Source organism: Melozone crissalis, unplaced genomic scaffold (assembly GCF_028551555.1).
Source record: "Melozone crissalis strain CALT ecotype California unplaced genomic scaffold, PUWL_Pcris_2 ptg000045l_1, whole genome shotgun sequence".
Taxonomy (NCBI): domain Eukaryota; kingdom Metazoa; phylum Chordata; class Aves; order Passeriformes; family Passerellidae; genus Melozone; species Melozone crissalis.
The window spans coordinates 29,937,753-29,960,978 of record NW_026535823.1 but is presented as its reverse complement, the minus strand read 5'-3'; the positions used below and the strand labels follow the sequence as shown (position 1 = coordinate 29,960,978).

Here is a 23,226-nt window from a genome sequence, read left to right as displayed (position 1 = left end):
AGTAAGCTGTATCAAAAATGAATGCTTGCTTGCCTTTTCTCTGGCATGATATGCAATGCCCAATTAAAGATTGAAGACGTTGGGGAAGGAACAAATTAAAGGACAAGCTATAGTGAGGGGCAGGCAAAATGACACACTATCCAAAGGTCCCAATTCAAAACTTTAAATTCTGTATAGCTGAACCCTGCTCTCAAATCAAAGATGGCCTTAATGGTAAGACAGGTGTGTTTTCATTCTCACAGGCAGCTGAATTTTATATTAGATGGTGGTCTGGTACAGCACTCTCAAATACTTAAATTAAGTGTATTCATTTCATTTTAAGGGCTGCTGCAATTTTATTTTATTAAACTATTGGTATAATGAACTTTTTCTAGACCATTTGCAAAGAACAGACATTAACAGCTTTCCTAAAATTACAATTCAAAACAAGAGTTAGACATTTGGGAAATAAAGTCACAAGTTTTGGGGAAGACAGCAACTTCCTGCACACAGATGTCAGGTAACAACCCCCATTTAATCTTCAATCAAACTATTACAGCTTATGCACTTTGCTCCCTGCCAACAACCAACCTCTGCTGCCAGTAACTGCCACAGCCATCTCTCACTCCTCTGCCTAGCACAGTTAGTTCAGAATAGCCAAGTGAAACTACCTTTAAAAAAGAGGAAATGCAATTTCCATGCACAGGCTTGTGTAAATAGGTTGAAATAAATGGGGCTCCTTCCCACCTAATCCCCTTTCTGCAGATAAATGCAGTATACCAATATGCCAGACATTTAAAATATAGCCCAGACTTTTGAGTTAGTATAATAGCTTTTTTCTTACCCAGGAAAAGACAAGCTTTTCTGGCTTAAGTGAATTCATTTTAAAGACAGATTTTCCTCAGTGCATATATGCACCAACTTAAGCTTTGCTTTTTTTTTAAATAAACTGAGAAATTCTGTTTCTCATAAAACAAATCCTGTCTTCTGTTACATAACAGCTGGTACTACACCTTTATTTTCTTCTATAAATGCAAGTACTTTCTTGCTTTTAAAATTGTGCTTTCTACTCTAAAAACCTCTTTTTTAAAAAGAGGTTACCAATCTTTTAGATCTGTTTTCAGAAGAGCCCAGCAAAAATGTCCAATATTGCCAGTTTCCTGAAGTACACCTTTGCATAACATCTTCCATTATAAAAGTCAACTTTCTAGCCCAAACCCACTTAAATAAAGTTTTAAATATATAGTGCCAAATTTCGTATTTACAATATAATCTGAAGGCAAATAGAAATCTCTTAAGTTGTCTTGTACATGCTGCAGTTATTAAATCTACTTGGAAAACTACATGCTACCCTCTGGCTGATCACCTTAATCCCTTCCTGACAGGCTCTGATGTTGTCATTTGCAGCTGCCCAGCATTCTAACCTCCTCTCTCATCAAGTAGGTAAAGTGGAAAGGTATAAAACATTTAAGGACACTTTAGCATGTGAGTCTTCTTCATGTCCTGGTGTTTAATCAGATGTTGCACCTGGTACTTTAACAGTGAGGTTCCTCCTGGTGTTGGTGACGTGACGCTGCTGCGCCAGGAAGGAGCGGCCGGGCCCGGCCCCGCAGCTGCCACTGCTGCCCACCAGCCTGGCCTCCATGCCCAGCTTCTGCAGACTCAGGCTCTGCAAGAGGCAAACAGCAACTTCAACAACAGCAAAAACAGAGGGAAAAAAATTACCCATCCTCCTCATGCTTTCTTAGTACTGACACAAATTTTTTTTTTCCACTGTATTTCTTAGGTTAATTAAGATTTAACTGGCACGTGTAGCAAAAGATGTTTCAAAAAGTGGATTTTTGACCCACCTTGTTGTACCATGCAGTTACAATCAGCTTTTCCTCATAGTCACGTAGCTTGGCTATTTTGTATTCATTCTGCAAGGACAAATCTCAGTTAAGCCACGAATTTTATCTGCATAAACTTGCTGCAGTTCACTGAGTGAAATAAACACAGGCAGCAGAAATGCTTCAATACACCAAATAACTACAAAGCCTAGAAGTATAAACAAAGACACTTCCATAAACAACTGAGAGATAAATAGGAGCCTGTTTTAAGAAGAGGTAGAAATACACAAGTAGCAGTTAGAAACACAAAATTTGGAAATGTACTCTGAGGGCTTGTGTGGGGATATGCACAAGAGGTCTGCTGTGTATCAGAAAATCCCTAAATAATTTAGTAATTTTTCACCTGAAAAGAATGTACCTCCAGTGACAGGCTAATTGCTATTATATAATATACTTCCCTTGTACTCATACATAAAAGAAATGTGAGGCCACAGCATTTACAGTCAGACCTATCAGCCTCCTGAATCATGCTGAGGAGTTCCTATTTGCTCAGGCAACTATTCCAAATAGTCCTGTCAATATTGCTGTGAAACTCAATGCATTTCCCCATTTTTTTCTTATGTTTGGACTACTGTCAACAATCCTTTCAGAATTTCAGCCAGACAGATTTTACTGAATTACTAGGCAACACCTTGAATGACTAATATCAGAAACAGATTATATTAGAAGTTATTTTAATATGTAAGATTTTTACCTCTAGTGCTTCGATTCTTTTGTCTTTTTCCAGTATCTGTTTTCTGAGCAACATAATTTCTGCTGATGCTGGATTGAGCTTGGGGTCTAAGGTTTTTATCACCTGGACAAGGCAAAACAAGAGCATTGCAAGTCAGTTTGATTCTCAACAGCTCTGCATCTCACCTGCTCAAAGGAGGAGTGTGAGAACAGGCTGGGCTCTGGTCAGGCTGTTACTCTGTACAATAGAGACCAAAGGGTACAAAGGAATCCTTACTGCACCTCATGCTCAGCCTAAACACTATTTATTCTCTCAGATTTAACTGACTGCAGTTGAACATCTGACTAAAAATGCAATTTGAAGCGACTGCTTTTAATTGGGAAGTGGGGACACACACACTCAATCTGTTTAACAATTTATGAGGGAGGAATGCATATGCTCAGAAACATGCTACTCACATTCCTTGCTTTTTCAAGGTACATTTTATATCTTTCTTCCATTGCTTTCATATCCTCATCTTTTTTTCGTAAAGCTGCTTCCAGCTCTCCAATCTTCTGGGCTGTTTACAGAAATTATCAACATAGACAGACAAAATAAAAACAGACATGGTACTTTCAAGGCTTCTGTGTTCTTTTGATTTCACCATCCCTCAAACAGAGAGCAATGTAGAAGCTAGAAGTTCAAGTTTAGAAGGTTTAAGTTCTTATTTTTGTTTCAGCTGTCCCACCTGACCCTGAAATCCCATTTTGCAGAGCACTGTTCAACAAACCTCATCCCCCCCAGGATCCTCTCCCTGCCCACCACCACACACAGAACCCCTCCAGACCCCTCAGTTCAGATTTAAAGCTAAGCTGCAGCAGAAAGCCTCATCCAGACAACTATCCCATGATCCAGTGGCTATGGGAATCATTTCAGAAGAAACTTAAACAGTCTTATTTAAAAAATACCAAAAAATCCCCAAACCACAAAACAACTCACGGTTCTGGCTGTCATCAGGCTGGAGCTCTGCAAGATCAGCCTCCTTCTTCTGTAACTCATCATGAACCTCATTCAACTTTTCCCTGTGAATGAAAAGTTGGGCTAAGGAATAAGCTGACAAATAATTCCAGGTTTAACAGCTGGAAGCTTAAACTTCACAACAGAAGTATTTAAATAAGTATTTTAAGCTCCAGCAATTCTTCATATATAGAAGGTTTGAATCGAAATATTAATATCATAAAAGTTTTGACTTCTGAGTTGATCTTACTTTAGTTAAAACTAGGAAAATTAACAATTAAGTCCCTCCAGCATCATCTTAGGAAGAACTACATCTGCTGACAGGACTGGAAATATTTCAGAGGAGTAGAATACACTTTGAGTGATGGTTTTAGCAGTCAGTTGTAGAATCAGAACAGTTAAAATGCTGGTGGTGATGAAGAGACAGTGAAGTGGTACTACAAGATCATTGTGGGCAGAGTAAACAAAACTATATTTACACCAATATTTAACTCTATGCATAATCCTCAAATCAGTGGCTTAGAAAAGCAAGACATCCCTACCAAGATTTAACCATTTCCTGTGCTCTATTTAGCATAAACAAGCTATTGTGGATGCATGTGCCTTACTTACATGTGTGCTGCCAATTTCTGCTTCAGGTTGCTAGACTGTGAAAGGAGAGAGTTAAAATTCAGTTGTATTTCAGTATTTCATACCATGCAACATTCAAGGGCTCTTACAAATCAGCCAAGAATACTTAGCACAACTAAATAAGCCAAAGCAAATAAATCTATTGAATGATAAAACCAGGGACTTTGAAAGTAAAGTAGAAGGGTTACAGTTCCATAGAAGGAATCACAAGGAGCTTTTCAAGTGAACTGCAGTTGATATGGAGGTATTCCTCAGACACACTGAAAAATAAGATGCTAAACAAAGGACTTGATGCCAAACTGGAGGACTTGAAACAAAAGTGGCAAAATGTTTCACTTACTCCTTCAGTCTTGGATCCCTGCTCCTGTAAAGTCTTTTGCAGATCTTCAATCTGCTGCTGTAATCCTCCAATACGCTCTTCATTGAGCCTTTTAGGAACAAAACTCAGTTACTGTCCATCTAAATAAATAGTTTACAGGCAGATTTTTCTGTTTCATTAGTTTTTCATAGGGTCTACCCAGCATGACTTAAGCCACAAATAAACTGATTTCAAATGCTTTTAGTGTGACTGGAACTTCTGCAGAAACAAACACATGGAGTTCTACTGAATATTTTATAATGAAATTCCTATTGTCATGTTAAGCTTTGAGAAAACGTAACTATCAAAAATTTTCCTTTTCTAGTAAAATTTTTTATCATTCATTGATAGAAAATCCACAGTCTAACAGTCTGAAGTTCTAGAAATAGAGTTCACATCCATTCTTGGTCAACCAAGAATAATTCAGATTGAAGGAGAGTGTCCTGTAAGCAGCACTTCCTTCAGGGTACGGTACCCACAGATCTACCACATTTAAACCACTTTGCTTCTTCCTTGCTTCACAATCCTTCATTTATTGTGAAAGAAAATGTTCCTACACTACAGATGTAATGTACAAGTCACCCTAAAAACTCCAGAGATCATTTTTGCTGTATTTTAAGGTACAGTTTCCCCCACCACCTTTTCTCAGTTTCCAGCTCGTTCACTGTCCGGTGCTTCTGCTCCAGCTCTTCCTGGAGCTCAGCAATTCGTTCATTTTCTGATCCCTCCTGTTTCAGCAGGAGCATCTTATTTTCATGCTGCAGCCGAATAAACATTTCCCTAAAGCAAAAACAACAAAAAAAGTCACTGTTAATTAAGAAGGTGACTAAGAGGAGGAAGAAGTAGTCCTGTTCACTCCCCCAATATTAAAGTGAGCCAAGCAAGTTGTACTTAATGATGCAATTGGGTAACAATGCAATTTGTTATAAAATGGCAAGTTAAAATGCTTGAAAACTTTAAGATATATGAGCAGACTTTTAAATTGTCACTCCAAACCCAGATTTATACACACCAATCTGATACACTTTTAAGAAAAAAAGCAAAGTAATTTTAGTGTGGGAAAATAATTATTAACACCTGTATGGTGGCAAAGCAAGGAGTGCGATAAAGAATCACATTGATGTAAATACTGAACTTTCAGAGAGACATTTTCATGCCCTACCTACAAACATCCCAAACAACCTCAGCTTTTGGATCTCACCTATATTCCACTGGCAGAATTTCAGCAGCAAGATTCTCATGGCTTTTTTCACCTGAAATCACATGAGGGGTTTAATGCAGCACACTTAAAGAAATCTCAAACCCAAATAAAAGAGAAGATAAAGCAGTACCTGTTTGACTCAGGTGATCCTGCTGCATCTGTGCACACCGCAGCTCCTCATTTGTCTCTCTTAATGCATCACACTGCACTATCAGTCTCTAACAAGACACATTTGAGATGGAATTAGGTCAGGTGCACCACTTTTAACACCAAATAACATTCATCAGAAGTAATAATGACACATGCAAATTTAGGCTGGTCTAGACGATCTTGGAGATCTTTCCCAACCTTCATAATACGAAGATTCTATATTTTGTTTTATATGTGAATGCACACACACAGGGCACTAAACTTCATTTTTATAGTGGCACTACTTCCAGGAAGGTTCTCCTCATGCAGAGGATCTGAGAGAGATTTAGGTGCTCAAATAAACTCTTAAAGGGACTTACCTCTTTTTCTTTTATTAAAGCTTCATATTTTTCTTCAAGTCGCTTCATTTCAAACGCCAGCTTGTCAGCTCTTTTGGATTCTTCAGACAGTTTGTTATGAAGCTCCTGGACCTTTTCATAAAAACTTTATTTAGCACAGGAATGTTGCAAGATGCTACCTTAAAAAGCTACATTAAGACAATCCTTCCTGCCCAATTCAGCCAAAATAAAACAGTTGGTTTCTCAATCTTAAGGAGGCAGAGATGGGATGGGGACCTCTGTGTTTTGAGGGGGTTATATTGATTATTGGTTGGTTGGTTTTGAGTTTTTTTCTGTGGTCTTTTTTTTGTTCTTGTTTTGTTTTTATTTAACTCTTTCTTAATTCCTACTGAAACTAAAATAAAACTTATAATTTTTATGAAGAATGGTAAGAATATGAGAATATAAGAATGTAGTGACGGGACATGGGGAATGGGATCAAATTGAAAGAGAACAGGTTTAGATCAGGTATTAAGAAAAAATTCTTTACTGTGAGGGTGGTGGGACCTTGCCACAGATTTCAAAGGGAAGTTGTGGGTGTCCCATCCCTGGAAATGTTCAAGCTCAGGTTGGATGGGGCTTGGAGCAATCTGGGACAGTGGAAGGTGTCTCTGCCCATGACAGTGGAATGAGATCATCTTCAAGGTCCCCTTCCAAGCCAAACCATTCTATGATTCCACACAAATTATCTCAGTAACAGCTGAACAACCTCTCCCAGGCACACAAATTACCTCAGTCAGAGTAAAGAAGAAAAGCCTGCAGACTATGGACTCTCACATCAGTCGAGAGCACAGCCACACTTAGGCTTGCAAGTTTAACAAACAGGGAAAAGCCCACAAGGGAACCGCAGGGTATGAAGGAGTTTTCACAACTCCGAAATTCCAGAAGGACAATGCAGGGTTGTTAGAGTGTTCCCAGCCACCTGGGGAAACAGGAACCTTTCAAACACAAGTGCAGCACTACCTGTTTCTTGTAGGTTTCCAGCTGGGCCCGTGCTGCGTTGGCTTTCCTGAGCTCATCCTCCAGGCTGACAGTGTTGTGCATGTACATCATGTTGGTCTCCTGCAGGGACTTGACCTGCCTGCGGAAATCGTTCAGGTCCTGCAGCTTCTTCCGATACACCTCCACTGTCGACTCCAGCTTGCTTGCCTTGTCTGCAGTAGCCCTGGAGATATCAACAGCAACCACAAGGAAATGTTAGAAAACTCCAACGCTGCTGACACACACTGTTTTCAAAGAGAGATGTGACATGATTAGCAGCAGTTACGTTTCACCGCTCTATTTTTAAATGTATAATTGACACAAACTTGCTTGTAAAAACTGAAATCAGCCAGCCTTCAAGTGAGACTGACAGTCACAGAAATAATACCAAGGGTTAGTGGGTCAAATATCCCTGAGGAATTCTGTGGCACCACGACATCCTGTGCTACACAGTCACCTCAAAATACTCGTACCTGGTATGATCTCACTGAGGGATTATTCAGAATTAGAACATAACTGCTCTGAGAAAATGATCACTGGCAGATACACCCAAGAACTGTCAGCTGATCATTAAAAAAATCTACATGGTAAGAAAACACTGGGACCATACTTTTAAAATTAATTTTAACATTTGTGTTTATTATCTGCATTCATATCTCGCCAGAAGCTGGTACAAGAAAGTAATGGAAAAAATCCACAGCTAGGATTTGTTTCAGATGTTATTTAAGAACCACTAAGTTAAACACCTGAAACCACTTTTCTTTCCATTCCGTTTTATTCATATTATTTTATGAATAGCAGATCTGCTTTCACAATGCAATTTATTTTGGATATTTCTTGGGTGGTCTGGTATTTCATACATTTTAACTTCCATGAGAATTTAATGTTACATTAAATTCTCAAGGAAGTTACTGTGTGTTTCATCTTCATTTTGTTAATGATCTTACTAACCTAAATCTGGCCTAGAATGCTGACACCAGAACTTAGGTTAAAATTCTAGCTGTACATATGCTTTTGTACATGGGAACTTCCACTTTCGGTCTCATACAAAGAAGCTTAAGTTCTGTAGTTATTAATTCTGCTTCAAATTCCATGTGTCATCCTTGTCAAACAATGGAGCTTTTCCTTGAAAGCCTGTACTTCACCTCTGCTTAGCCAAAGAGCCCGTTCAGGTAACAACTGCAGAAAAAACACCTCAAAAAAACCTTGTTAAATACAAATCCTTGGGCTTAGCCATTAAATCCTAATGTGCGTGTGGAGCTCTCTCTGCTACATACCTAAGAATGTCATTTTCATCTTTCAAAGCTCTTGATTCTTCTGCCAGAGAGGTCAGTTCATTGTTTCTATGTTGCAGCTCAATCAATTGCTTTTCTAGATCTTCACAATGGACACGATAATCATCTTTTGCAGCTTCAAGCCTACCAGATCAAAACCAGTACTTTTGTTAGGAACTCATCACTATTCCACAGTTTCTTTAGTACTAGAATTACTAAAAAGAAACAAGATAGAAGGAAAATACTGATTTAAGTAGCTGGGAAAATTTTACAGTAGACATGTAACATTTTGTTGTCTACCTGTTAAATCAAAATGCATTGCACACTACAAATTTATCACATCAGTATCAAGGAATCACATGAAAAGAGATTTTGTTTCCCAATATGGATCACGGAGAGAGACTAAAGAAAGAAAGAAATCAGTTCAGTAGAGACACATGGTGGTGTTGGGGGGTTTAGCTTTTGATCTGTTGTCACACAAATCAGCACTCATTTTTTTGCCTTCCATCACGTTCTTCCCTTTTTGGAAGTATTAGAGGGCTATTCCAATTACAAATCAATACTTTATACAAGAAGTAACAGATTCTTTTTCTTTTCAAATGTAAGGATTGCCTTTAAAATATGCTTAGACAGCACTAGACAGCTTTTAATGCAAAAGAATATGAGATGGAAAAGCCTCTAAGAGTACCAGAAATTTGCAGAGTGCATTAGACAAGTGAGAGATTTTGGGGGGAAATAATTTCATACCTGAAGTTTTCTTCTTGCAATTGTTCCAGCTGCAACTGTGCACTAAAATACTTTTTTGCAACCATGGTATTTGGATCATCAAGAGAGTCGTCTAATTGCTCTAGTCTGTCATTCATAATCTCATTTTCTGACATCAAGCTGTTTTTCTCATCCTGGAGGGCAGCCACCTAGCACAGATAAAACAGCATGAATAGTATAAGACCTGTCCAAAGAAGTGAAGCAAGACAGCAATACATCACCAAATTAGTTAATGAAAAAGGCTGAGCATTTAGAAGTTTTAGAATGTAGTTTACAGAGCACACTGGAGCATACAGATGCTTTAGTGTATGACAGTTATGAAGCACTAAAGGAAAAGTCCCTCTAAATAAAAAGACGAATTTCTGTAACTGAAACCACGGTAAAAAGGCGGACAAAGTGATATGGAGAGAAACTGCTACTTCCATTAAAAACACCACGGACGCCGTACAAAAAACTCCGAGTGCTGCTGCAACAAGTGTCCATCTTGCCTGTAGTTGACAACCAGAAGCAGCAGGGCATGGCCAGCAGCCCAGGCTGCCGTGCTGAGCGGGGATGGCTGCGGGAAGCGGGGTGGGCCAAGCGCACACGCACGGACAGCCTGGCCAGCCTGGGGGAGCATGCAACCCTGGCAGCACACATGGCTACCCCATGTCACAGCTAAGCACAGGGGCTACAGCACTGCACTCACAGCAGCCAGCCTCACAGCCACAAGGATTAAGAGGATAGAACCTTTCAAGTTTGTCTAGTGAAAGCTGCTGTGTTAATTTTAACGTCCTGTCGAACATAGGAGCACGCAGCATGTGTTAGTCGACTGCATTGAAACAGGGACAATGTGCTTTTTGGGTTATGTTTTCCTGAATTATAAAGTAAACCTACCTTTCTTATACTCTTGGAAAATATCAAGGAAGACTGAGACCTTACAAGTGAATTTATTAAGAATTAGTTTAAATGAGAAGTGTCAAGTCAATATTACGGCTTCAAAGAAATAAAATAAAACATAACATGATGACATTAAACAGATATAATCTACAGTATGCAATATTAAGAAACAATTTGTTTGTGATCATAATTTAAAAATCTATCAGGCAAACAGATGTAAAAGTCAATCAGTGGTTAATCTGCCACTTCATGAGGTGCTGGCTTTCTAGGTTCACTCCTTTTTATGCACCAGATGTCATTTACTATTTAAATACACACAAACACCTGTGAGTAGGGAGCACATCTGAGCCTCCTGTTCAAGGGTCAGCCACTCCTTAAGCATGCACAACATTCAGATTTTCACAATAATCCTGAAACATCACTCATCTCAGACTTAAAAAAAACGTAAAGATCATACTCTGATACACAACTCAGAGCAAGTTTTACATCTTTTCTCAGTTGCTTTCTGGTAGCCTTCTCTTCTTTTCAAATTATTTCAATGCAGCAAAGTGGTGTCACAGTCGACAGAAATTATGAAGAGAGGGTTTAAAGACACATCACAGTATTACAGAGCTGTGCTGTCATCAACTCATCTGTTTATATTCAGTACCTTTCCCTTGAACACCTCTCACCTGCCCCACGCCATGTTATGAGCAACTGGCTCTGCATCACCTATGATTAATTAATTGAGAATTCTGGATGAAAAGCCAGAGAGAACAGGAGAGCACCTGGGATTTCTCCTGCAGATTCTTCTCACAAGCATTTTTACATCCCTTTACTTTACTACTGCCTCAAGAAAAAAAGAAAATTAAATATCAACTCAGTTACAGCAGTGGCTTCCTGGGCATGGCAAGTAGCTCTGAGCTGCTTTAGACACAAGTATTTTGTTTTTACAGTTGTCATTGTCAGCAAGAAATGTAAAAGTGGCCTTTGCTTTTGTGGGTGCTCATTTCCAGAGGCTCTCACAGCCAGTGCAGCCCTCTGGCTCCTCCAAGAAGATGCCACCCCAATGTTCTCTTTGTGCAGAGCCAAATCTGACATGAATTGCCTTCCCAGATAAAACTCTTTCTATTCTCAGATTATAGTGCCATAAGAGAGGGGCTAATAAGTGATTTTTTTCTTTAAAGTGTTGATTGAAATGCAAATTTCTCTTTATTGTCATGAAGTCCTCATTCCTTTCTCTCAAGAGTGACTTGATTAACTGCTATATCCATTAAAAACAAAAATAGGTCTATTATTAGCTTGGTTTGAAAATGTCAGCAAGGATCTATTAGTTTTCATTATTTTTATCCTGAAATCTCCTCCATGTTGCAATTGTGTATGAGAAAAAGTTAGCAAGTTTTAGATAAATTATGAATTTTTGTCCTTCATCAACTCCTATTGAAACAGCATGATTTTCCTATGATTAAATCTAATTACTGTTTATGACATGAAGTGGATTTTTTGGACTCAGTACAAAAGACTAGAGAACCAAGAATGAAAAGGGCAATTTTTAAAACCATGATAAGGTGGTTTTAACACTACCTGCTACTAATGGTAAACATTAACCTGAGACAAAGAACCTTTGAGATAAGCTGGCACAGGGCCTCAGCTTACACTTCCATCAGAAAACTCTTTCCAGTAATTGCATTTTGGAGCAGAGAATAATTGCTTTTCTACCACAAGCAGGTACAAATTCTCACCAAAATTTAAACGCAAAATGCACTTTGCCCTTAAAAATTTCTGCATCTTAATAGCAGCACCACTACATATTCAAGAAACAAACAACTGACTGTTTCTTACCTGCAAATCCAGCTCTTGACATCTTTGTGCCAACTCCTCTTTTTCTGCTCGTGCTTCCTCAAGGTCTTCCAAGGCTTTTTTAAGCTTTCAAAAATAAGGCAGTCAATCACTATGGCCCATATTCAAAATACTCAGTTACAGCTTCTAAAATGCCTCAATTGCTTATACCCATTGTTTAAGTTGGTTGTTGGGTGCACACATTGACACACAAACCTATAAATACTCTGCTAGATCAGAATCCCTGCTCATTTCACCTGCCTGATTATCACACTTAGAAATTAAATTACTGAAACACAACAACTTAGGCTAAAGGCACAACACAGGAATGTGCTGTCACCATTTTCATATGCCTTAAAAGAAAAGTTCATTTTATGTGCAACATCCTGTAGTGTTCATGTTATCAGGAATTTTCACAACCCCTTAAGAGTAACCTGAAGCACTCAGCCTAAGAAGGCTGAGCCTTGGTGCACCCCTACCCTTCCCTGCAATGTAGGTTTGCACTGACCAGTTTCACCCCATGCAGTCACTGTGGGTTTTTTAAAGAAGCTATAGAATAACACTTAAATTTTTAGTTAATTAGCACTGAAAACCAGCATTTCTTCATTTAAGGGATGGTCAGATACCAACTTACAGTTCAGGCTTGATCTACAATAGCAACACAGATCAGGCAATTACCTGCTGTTCCACTTCACTTGATGCATCACATGGGGAAGCACTTGTTACCTCCTTGCTCATGAGCTACAGAGAGAGGCCACAGGAAAAAAGGTTAAATTAGAGATTATAGATCTGTGAGTTCACTGTCTACTGAGTACCAACTGTATTTTCCATTGTGTTATTGCATCCCTTCAATGTACCAAAACAGATTAATAATGCTCCTCCTCATCTCATGGCTGGTAAAAGATTTAAACAGATCTCCAGTAAGATGATTTTTTCACCTCCCTCCTCTCAAAATTAATCAAGTTTGCAGTAACATTGTATTGGATGAATGTGTGACGTGTTGAAGGTATTGCCACCCCCTAATCAGTCAAACTGGAGTGAACCAAAAGACAGGATTTCACTCCACTGATTTAACAGTTTTCACATTTCTTTGTGTCCCATTAATTGCCACTAAACAAACACAGAGAGCATTACTTCTCAGATACGAAGATGTACAGTGTGTATTTACCAACAATTAAAGGGTTTTAATCCTCTCAGAAATGACTGAATTATTTCCAGACCTTCTTCTAGAAAGTTTACTTAGTCAGAAGACAACAAACACAAGCTTTATGGATTTATTTCTACCAACAGGACAAGTACAGCTTTAAAGACTATACAGACAATTTAAATCTAATTTATAAAGCTTATTACCAACTCCACTGTTACCTTGATGAGGGTGCAATTACACACCACCTTCTCTTCACAATCAGTGTTTAGTTTTTGCCTCTCTCCACACTCTGCTTCACACTCCTGAAGCTCTCAAAAGCCAGTGACTGCAGAGCTAAGCTGTGAGCTGGATCACTAAGATGATCCAAGCAAGAACAAATTAAGACAGGAGGAGGAGCACACTGTGACAGAAATAGCAGAGATGCAGCTGCAAGCTTCTAAGTCAGACGCTGGAATGGTCTGTCAGAACAATGCAACCTCACAAGCACAATCAGCTTAACTCTGGGACCAAGACTACAGTACTGGGACAGAATTTCAGAGTCTAACTCCAGTATAATCAGTGGCTGGCAACTCTATACATTTCTTGTGTGGAACAAAAAAATCTTAAGCATTTGTTGTATGTTTGGGCACCATGAGTCTAAAACCAAAACCTTTTGGCTGGGGTTTAAGGTGTCTTGGCCCCAAACCTCTCAAATAACTTAGGAAAGTTCTTATACTCCTCCCTGACCTTTGCTTGGATGAAAAAATTCACAGAGGTCAACAAAAAGATATTTGGACTTCTCAACTGACAGCATCAGGCTATGAACTGTTACCTACCTCTTGAATGGCTGTCATGACAACGTGCTGAACAGATTCTTCAAGGGTCATGATATTCTGTATGTGCTCTGTGAAAAAGGATTTGTAGTGACTCATGACAATGGTCATCTCAATGGTTTGAGTAAAATGATAAACTGTTTGCTGAAAGATCCAGAAAAAATTATTATCCATCAAGCTCCCACAAAACAAGTAGTGGTCTCTGTATAGAGGAGTACCATTAACCACCAGCATTATTATCCAGTAATATGGCAGATAAGCACAAAACATTATAAACTCTTAACTGGACAAATCTACACTCTGCCTAAGGAGAGATGTCATCAAAGCATGGAGGATTAGTTCTGGTAAAGGGAGAGAAAACAACCAATTCAGTCTTGAGCCTCTGCAGGCAGAGAAGCAGTTTCTAATTTAAGGACTTAATTTAATTTTGCTATATTTGCATTTGAATAGGTCTTGGTACATATTTTAACAATATGAATAGACCATACACATTTCAGACTCTATTTTTAAACCTACTCTGAACAAAGTTTTGAGTTTTATTCACAGACATTTCCCAGGGAATTTCTGCTTTTAAGTGAACTCCAGTTTCAGAACAGGCATTCGGCAAATTAACAATCTTGATAAATAAGAAAGAGAAGTTTCTACATCTTTTCCACCTTAACTATCACCTGAGGCAGTCTGCTGTTTGCTGAGCAGGTTAAGGTAGTGCCTACCTTGTTTCTTCTCACAGTTGACTGCACAACCCAAAATCAGCTGCAGGAGCCTGCCCAGTTCAGTGGGATCTGAGTTCTCAGATATCCGGGTCAAGTCTGGAATAAGCTCTTCTGCAATCTGCTGACCCAGGAACTGAAAAAAAATTAATATTATAAGAAAAAGTAGACTCCCACTTTTGTACAACATGAAAATCTGATATCATGTAGGAAATCTGGGCTCAATGAGCCAGCCAGAGAAAATGCCCTAGAAGTTGGTTATCAGGTTCAGTTAACTGAGCACTTCTACAAGAAAAAGTGACTACAGTTAAAGTTATTTGGACAGTTCCCACATATGAGAGAATTCATTTATTTTACCAACATAATAGAAAAAGGAATTAATAACACTTCCAGATGGATTTGCTTCCAAATCCTTCAACAAAACTTCTCATAACTTTAAACAAGTTCTGCTTCTGGGCCTGCCAGAGATCCTCAGAACTGACAGCACATCAGGGCCTGGCTCTTGGTGTCACAGCTCAGCCCAGCAAGACCAGGAAGCCACAACAAGATCTGGCAAGTTTTTCTATACCATACCCATTACATAACTGTAATCACGTCAATACAAAATTCAGCAATTTTTTTAAAATTCAAAATACAGCAGCCTTTTATGGCTACTGTACTCATCCCTGCATGACACAGAACAGGAGGATTCCTATCTTGGCTCCCAGCTTCCCACTGAATATCATAAAACCCACACTGGGGTTGCTGAGTCTGTTCTGTTGTGTACAACAGGATTAAAACTTCTCTAGACAAGAGCAAACATGAACACACACACAAAAGTCAACAGGATTCTGCAGCTCAGTCCTTTCAGCATTCACCCGGGCAGAGACATGGCTCCCAGTTCATACTCCAAGAGCTTCATCTAAAACACACCTGCCCAAATTAATTTCATATTCACTCAGACCTCCCCCTTAATACATAATTATCATGCATCTGCTGCCTAAAAGGTCCTCAGAACGAATTACAGCTTTTTTTCTACTTGGCTAAGTCAAGGGGAGCAATAATCATTGTGTTTAATGGTGAGAACAACAACAGTAAATTGTTTTTTCCATACCTCATGGTAGTAGTCCATAATTCCTTGCAGTATCTTCTTCAAATTACTGGACTAGTTGTTGTACATGAAAGACAAGGGTACAATTTTATTTAAAATGTTACTTCTCATTAAATCAAATAACAATTTCTAATGAAATTGGTTACAAGGCAGCTCTATGAGAGGACATAGGAAGAGAAATATCACAGCAGAAAATCCCCATCCAGCAATGCTGGAAGGCTCTTAAACTATCAACAGACAATTCAAGCTCATTTAAAATATCCTTGAAAAGCTTGAGATTAATTCTCTAGGTTTTGGACTGCCAGATCACAGGACAGGCACAACATCCAACCCCACAAACTTCATTACTTTCAGTTTTAAATACCTTTATTCTCCAGTTGTCACCAACATCTTCTTTGATGCGACTGAGCCAAGATGCATCAAACCAGGCAACATCTCTGAAATAAAATGAAATTATTAATCAATGAGCACAGACTTAAATAAATAAGACAGCAAATTCCCAGCATTTAAATCATTTGATGCTGAACTCCAGTGTCTAACAAGGCAAGAATTCCTGGAGATTGCAAGGTAAACTTATATCACAGGAGATTTCCATGCTGCTGGCTGCATTAAGGCACATTCCAGGGCTGAGAGGATTTCTCTGTGTGCCTGAGCCAGCTATGGATGGAGCACAAGGATGTGGAGGCTTTTGTCATGCTGAATTTTTATACCTGATAAAGTAACCATAATGAGGTAAAGAAACATCTTTTTTTTGACTAGTGCTGATATTATGTTTGGTACCTATTCCTGTAGGCTGGCCTAACTAATGTTTACTCCAATTTGTCATAGGCATGTATTAAGAAAACCCTTTAAACTGCTGGCATTTTGTACATTTTGTATGTCTCTGGTTCCCCTGGGCAGAAGGGGATTCAGTTTGCCAGCATAAACCAAGGATAAATTGCTGAGGGAGGTGTTACACACACTCAGCATATTTAACAATATTTAACTTTGACAGTGCACTGTTTATTCACTGATCTCAAAGCACCTAATAAAGAACAATCATTATCCCCACTTGCACAAGAACCAGCTTGGTGATAAGAAGTTTGCTCAAAGCACGTGGCTGCCTAACATCCAAAATACATGGGGAGCAACTCTCAGCAAACCCTAAATCAATTTTTGCCATGTCCAGAAAAAGGGTGAGCTGTCTTTAAAAAGTACATTTAAAATCTTTACAAACAGACAGGAGAGTTTCTGAGCTCATTTTTTTTGGGGGTGGGGGAGGTGGATTGTGATGGTGTTGAAGTAATTTTTCAGTAATTACAAAATGATACTTTGAACCTGAGGTGGTAATGCAGACTTCTCTTCAATTACCTGGACCAACAATAGCCATAAAATTGCAGTGATGACTTGCAGCATGATACTATTTCTAAACAAGACTTGCACTACAACCCTCTATGCAAATTTCAAAACTAGTGCATCACTCAGACTGCCAATCTTCATCACACCAATAGAACAACTAATCAAAAGTAAAATAATTCCTAACTATTAATTGCAATTGAAGTTTTACAGTTCTTGTCCTCCACATGAATAGTAAGTTGTCATTTAAAACCCAGAACTTAAATCTAAATAAACTGAGCAACCTCAGGAAGAAAAGAACACAAAGCCATGCCTCTGGAATCTTTAGTTTCTCATTCCAAAAAGGAACACATTGCCTGAAGCATGGAAAGAGTGCTGATGGGAAAAGTGAAGAAGATAATGTCATCCTTGCCCAATTATCCCCAAGTATGAATTTAATACTGCAGTATTTGTACATCTTCTCACCACCTTTCCCACCACGTCATTAATCAGCTATGATATCATCCCCAAAACAGCAACACAAAGGCATAACCCATCTTCTGTTATAAACTGTCCACTCTGAATTTCTGCCTGCTTTAAAAGCAACTATGTCTGTCAAACACAAAAACCTCAGGCAACTGAATCCCTCCTCTTCCAGCTGGAGAATCAACTTACATTTGGTGAAGCACCTGAGCCATGGCAACCCCGTTAGTCAGGTCCTGGACATCCCTGCAGGGAGCAGCTGTATTGAATGTCTGCAGCTAAAACAGGGGAATAAAACAGGTTTAGTTCAGCAGACAATAAATCAGCTGCCATCTTCCTTCTCCCCTTTCAGGAACAACCATTTAGCAAGATGTCCTTCTACTTGAAATCCTTTTTGAACCACACAGATTTTAAACCAACCCAATTTTCTCAACTTGTGACTGTTATGACTGGTAGCTTAAAAAGTTGGTAGGAACACCCACACTCTCTTTTTTCATGCTAGGCCTTCTCTTGTGAAGCAGATTATGGAATGATAACTTGGGAGACTGAAGTCATATTTATCCAGCCTTTGAATTATGTTGTAGTGCTTAGTTCTGGACATAACTACCTAAACAAAAAACCAGCATCACAATAAGGTTATCAGAAAGCTGATTAGAAAAAAAAAAAAAATCCAGTCTTTTACTACAAGAACTTAGTAACAGAAATAGGATGGGATTACCTCAATGTTAAAATGTTTCTCTGTTTTAAACATTGTGGGATGTTTTTCAAATTATCCCCAAGCTTATAGACAACATTTTGACAGAATTAGCTGCATATTTAGAATTGTAATATTTTATTCTTCCAAAGACAATTAACTCAGAACTAATTACTCAAAATGAGAGAGCCATTTCCATACACAGGTGAGCTCATCACAGTTACTCAGGAAAATAAGAGCCTTCTTTACCACAATAAACAAAACAGAAAATTTATTAGTGGTACTACTAAAAGCCAGAATAGAATGGGAGCAAGTACAAATCCTTATAAACCCTGCCCACTGCAGAAATGGACTTCTTAAATTTAGTGTATTTACAATGTCCTAAATTACCTGTCCCTCTGCAAGAGGCCTTTCCCAAACATCCTGTGCAACACAAGCTTCTTCAGAACTCCTGGTAAAGAATGACCTTGTGCTTGGGTAATGGAGCTACTGGGAGCAGAGTGATGGAGAAGCAGTTTTCAGCTGAGAGAATCTGAGGCAGTTTTTGTCCACTCTGTGTTTATAAAGAGTGACCATAATTCTGAGTCCTTGTTTGCTTCCTTAAAGAAGAACCCAATCAAGCCAAGAGAAAAATAGGCAGAGCAAGGGGATTTTTTTTAATTTAAAAAGTGGGTTTAAATCCTGTTTTACAGGAAGTGAGAAGTCAGTAATCCCTCGTAGGTTACATAAAAGATTAAGTGGAACAGCACAGCCCAAAGCTGCTCTGCCTGACAGCCCTGGCTTCTACTGCTCCAGCAGCCTCAGCACAAGCACAGGCATGCAAGTTTACATTCCAGCCTGGGCTTCCCAAATCCAGAGTTTCATGGCACAATGTTGTGCTGCTGCCATCTGGATATGCCCCTCATAAAGCAAGGAAATTGTGATACACAGGTGCAACCTTTTCACCTGAGCCTGTTAGGGCAGATAAACGAGGCCTTAGAACACCCTGACATGCAACACTGATCTCCCAGAATAGAAACAGCTAATTAAAATTAAGCAAAAAGCAGAACTGACAGTCTAGGTTTCTCTATGTATTTAAAAGTTGCACGAAGACCTGGAAATAATAAGAGAGTAGAAATATTAATTATGGGTTCTCCAAACCTCATGCCAGCCCAATCATTTCATCAAAATGGATTTTTACTGTTCTTGCAAAACCAATAAAAGTGGCAGGCGTGGGGAGGAGGCTGGAAAAAGAAGCCACAGACTTCAGGACTGTAGCAGTGCTCTTTCTTCCCTTTTGTTTCAGTTTTACTAAATACAGCTCCAAGGATAGGCTGCTACTCATGCTGAAAACCATTTTGTGAATCCCACCCCGAATGCACTCTGCCACCTGCTGCTACAGCAAAAGTTCTCAAAGTTCTCATTACAAAGCTGTAATGCTCCCAATATACAGCTGAAAAGTTCATTTTGTAGCTCTACCACCAAACATTTGCAGATGAAACATGAGTGTAAAGAGTGCCAGCAGAAATCAGCCCATCCACCTGGGAAGGTGTGCCCTCAGCTTCCCTGACAATGAAGGGTTGAGTTACTCCATTTCACACCCAGACTACACACGCAAGGGACAGAGGTGTTAGAGAGTAATCAAAGAGATTTTAAAATAAAAATAAACATTCCTATGCTGAAACCAAGTATATTAATAGAATAAGTCAGCCACTGGACAGAATGAACATTACCAGTGGTGCCAGGGCCAAGCAGTGCATTTATAGTGGAAAATGCTTCCAATTTAAGATGTTGCCATACATCCAGTCCCTGCTTTGGAGTCTCAGGTAGTACAGCACTGAAAAACACCCAATTAATTATTCCTCTACACAGAGGAAAAATAACTAACTTAGAAAATTGTTTCTGCTGCAGCTTGTGAGTTCCACCATAGCAGACATTACCCAAGTCAATTTTTCATGGATACTCATAAACATTACCCCTATAATTCAGTTTAGCTGCTTTCTGTTTTTCCTGTAAAATCCTCAGAACTTTAAACTCAGTGACACCCGGGCTGCAGAAACAACAGGTAACATTTTTATTTGAATATTCTCTTTCTTCTCTGGACACAGCATGTTTTCTAATATTGCATTTGGTGAAATAAATAGGAAAATGCCAGATCTGGCAGCAAAATACAGAGAATCATAAGCATCTGTTTGCTATATTAATGAGTAAATAAACTGGGAAGCCATGAGAAGCAGAGAGTTACAGAACCCTTTTCTCTCCAAACACAGAGCACTCCATCCCCCTCTCCTCACATCACTTTTCTCCCTATTACTCACACTGAAGTTCAAATTGTGAAGGGATGTTTCAAACACATCCAAGTGTTAAGAATCAGTTTCTAAGTTGCAAACCAGGCCCGAGAAATAGGGTGCTAAATCTAAAACCATGCAACTGCTGAGTGTTGTATAGAAAACCTGAACGCAGGGTTGGGTCTTCCTTTACACTGACACAATTGTTCAGTTTAAGGCCAGTTAAGGTTCCATTAAGATTCATGATGTGATTACAGCTAATACACTGTGAACACACCAAAAATGACAATTAGGATAGAAACATTTAAAGCAGGAATTGTGAAAAATAAAAGAATTCAGCACTGCTGACAGGAGTTTTGTGGAAAAAAATGCAGTGATTTTTTTTTTTTGCCATTGAATCACGATGGAGTTCCTCTCACCTGACTACTGAGGGGGAAATACAAAGTTAAAGAGCCCAAAAAAAGAGAAAGATTAAATAACAAAAGACATCCAACATAAGGCCACCAAAATTCTAGACAGCAAAAAAACCTTGGGAGAATACAGTGTTATAGTGTCACTAAAAGGAAAGTGGAAGGAGGAAAAAGAAAAGAAGAAATTGTTTATCAGTGACTTATTACAGACTTTAACTCATTAACACTTCTGTGCTGCCATGCAAAAATCAAGAACACCTACTCAGGCTGCTGCTCCTGTTACTTTTACCAGTTTCATTCCTGGATTTCTACAATGCCTCTAAAACACTCCCTTCTCCCCATGATTTACACTTCAGAGGCAAAACTCCTGCTACTTCTAGAGAAATCCTTCACACAGGTAACTGTGACCTTCCCTGCCAAGATTTCACACAGAAGTTCTATTTCAGAGCTCCCTGTCACCGAAATTACTGCACCTGCAAAACCAGAGTTACAGACAAGGTCACAGAAGAAGCCTGGAGAGAAAGATAAAGAGGAAACAAGAGGAATTGATGAATTTAATAAATACGTTTGTACTCGATGACCTTAAAAGTCTTTTCTGACCTAAATAATTCCGCAGCACCAAACAGGTGCCTGTGGCACAGGTAACATCACACACCCAGGCGTGGCGTGCCTGACTAATAAACGCTTTAACCAGCCGGTATGAAATACTCTGAGGTTTCTACGCCTGTCAATGCAAATTAATTGCATTTATTTATTAATAGTGTTAATTGCCGAGCAGTTTCCACACTGAAGCCACCGCTGGAGAGCCGCACTTGGGCCCACGGGATATTCCGACCGCCACATCCACACTCAAGGGTGCCGCGGGAACATTTGCTGGCTGTGAGCAGCGCGTCCCAGGCAGCCCCGCCGAAGCGGCCGTGCCCGACCGAGGCGCAGCTCCCGCTCCGCGGGCGGGGACCGAGGGAGGGGTGGCCGGAGGGACGGGGGGAAGGATGGACGGAAAAGCCCCCGCCGCTGGCGCCTCCTCACTGCCCTCGAGGGTCCCCAGAGGCGGCAGAACCCCCGCGCCACTCACCCAGAGGATGAGGCTGTCGCAGAGCTGCGGGTCCGCCGGTTTCGCCTCCATGGCGGCGGCGGCGGCTGCCGCGTCCCCCCCGCCCTCAGGCCGCCCCCGCTCCGGAGGCTCCGGCCGCGGCTCCGCTCCGCCCGCGCGTCCCCGCGGGGGCGGGGCCGCCGCCAGCGCCGACCACTCAGCGCCCGCCCCTGCCCTCAGAGGCCGGGAGTGACAGCGCCTGTGACCAATAAAAGCGGAAAAGGGGTGCGCTCGCGCCAATCACGGTGAGACCCGTTGGAGGCGGGGGTTGCCCTCACGGCCGCCCCGCCTCCGTGAGGGGGCGAGTCGGGACCGTGTCACCCGCCCCGGGCTGCGTCACCCGCCCCGGGCTGACGCGTGGGCCAAACGCGATCGTGTCACCCGCCCGGAGTGACCTCCTGGGCCGAGAGCGGCCCCCGTTCTCCCCGCACGGCCCGGGAGGCGCCGCTCCGTCCCAACATGGCGGGTGCCGCCGCTTCACAGCCCTGCCCCGGCTGTCAGCGCTGCCGCGGGCACGGACGGGCCGGGGAGGTCACGGGTGAAGAGCGGCTGGCGTGGTGCAGAATTACCTGTGCTTAAGGTGTAGGTAGGTCAGTGTACCTGTACCTGCCACAGACACTGCTTTCAGAGCATGGTAAAGAATTGATTAAAAAATTGTTAAGTTTAAACCAAAAAAGGTTAAATGATGTGAAAATACCAACTCAATTATCTGGGGAGGTGAAGGATTAAGAGCACTCTAAGCACGGGGGTGAGGAACAGCTGCTTTAACCCTTCTAGAGGTGGGAAATGTGCCCCCTTCCAAAAGGATGGATGGAGAAGGGTCGGGGCAGTTTGACCTATTCTTCATTCATATTTTCATTTCTTCTTTTCAGGCTCAGAGTTGTTCGTGCCCAAAGCCCAGCAGCCTCCAGTGCCTGGACCTCCAGCGAGGTGTGAGCTGTTCCTCCCAAGCAGCTCCTTCCTGCCCCGGCTCGCGGCCAAGGCTCTGCTCCAGCCCTCTCAGCACATCAAACCCCACCACACGCCTGCTTTTCATCTTGCTTACTTCACTGCACCATAGCTAAAACGTACAAGTAGTTTTTTTGTTTGATCTTTGTTTTGTTCCAGAAAACACTGTATTTGTTTGATAGGAAGAGGTTAGCCTTATTTGATCAGAACTTATGGATGGATGCCTGAGCCAGGATCCTGTCTGCTATAGCACTGCCTCAGGCATGCCAGAGAAAAGTCTCAGCACCT

At 40.6% G+C, this 23,226-nt stretch overlaps 1 protein-coding gene across 1 annotated transcript; it reads right to left on the bottom strand.

The window, feature by feature from the left end:
* Positions 1–9: 9 nt before the first annotated feature.
* HOOK1 (hook microtubule tethering protein 1) lies at positions 10–22,049 on the bottom strand. The gene is made up of 22 exons (XM_054286009.1): positions 21,973–22,049; positions 17,719–17,804; positions 16,094–16,166; positions 15,733–15,783; positions 14,643–14,775; positions 13,933–14,000; positions 12,649–12,711; positions 11,974–12,057; positions 9,256–9,422; positions 8,512–8,652; positions 7,217–7,418; positions 6,236–6,346; positions 5,857–5,944; positions 5,727–5,778; positions 5,165–5,305; positions 4,508–4,595; positions 4,150–4,184; positions 3,520–3,602; positions 3,000–3,100; positions 2,563–2,664; positions 1,830–1,898; positions 10–1,648 (listed from the first exon to the last, which is right to left on the bottom strand). Exons 1-22 carry the CDS (start codon positions 22,021–22,023, stop codon positions 1,490–1,492), a joined length of 2,148 nt encoding a protein of 715 aa, XP_054141984.1. The 5' UTR covers positions 22,024–22,049; the 3' UTR covers positions 10–1,489.
* Positions 22,050–23,226: the final 1,177 nt, after the last annotated feature.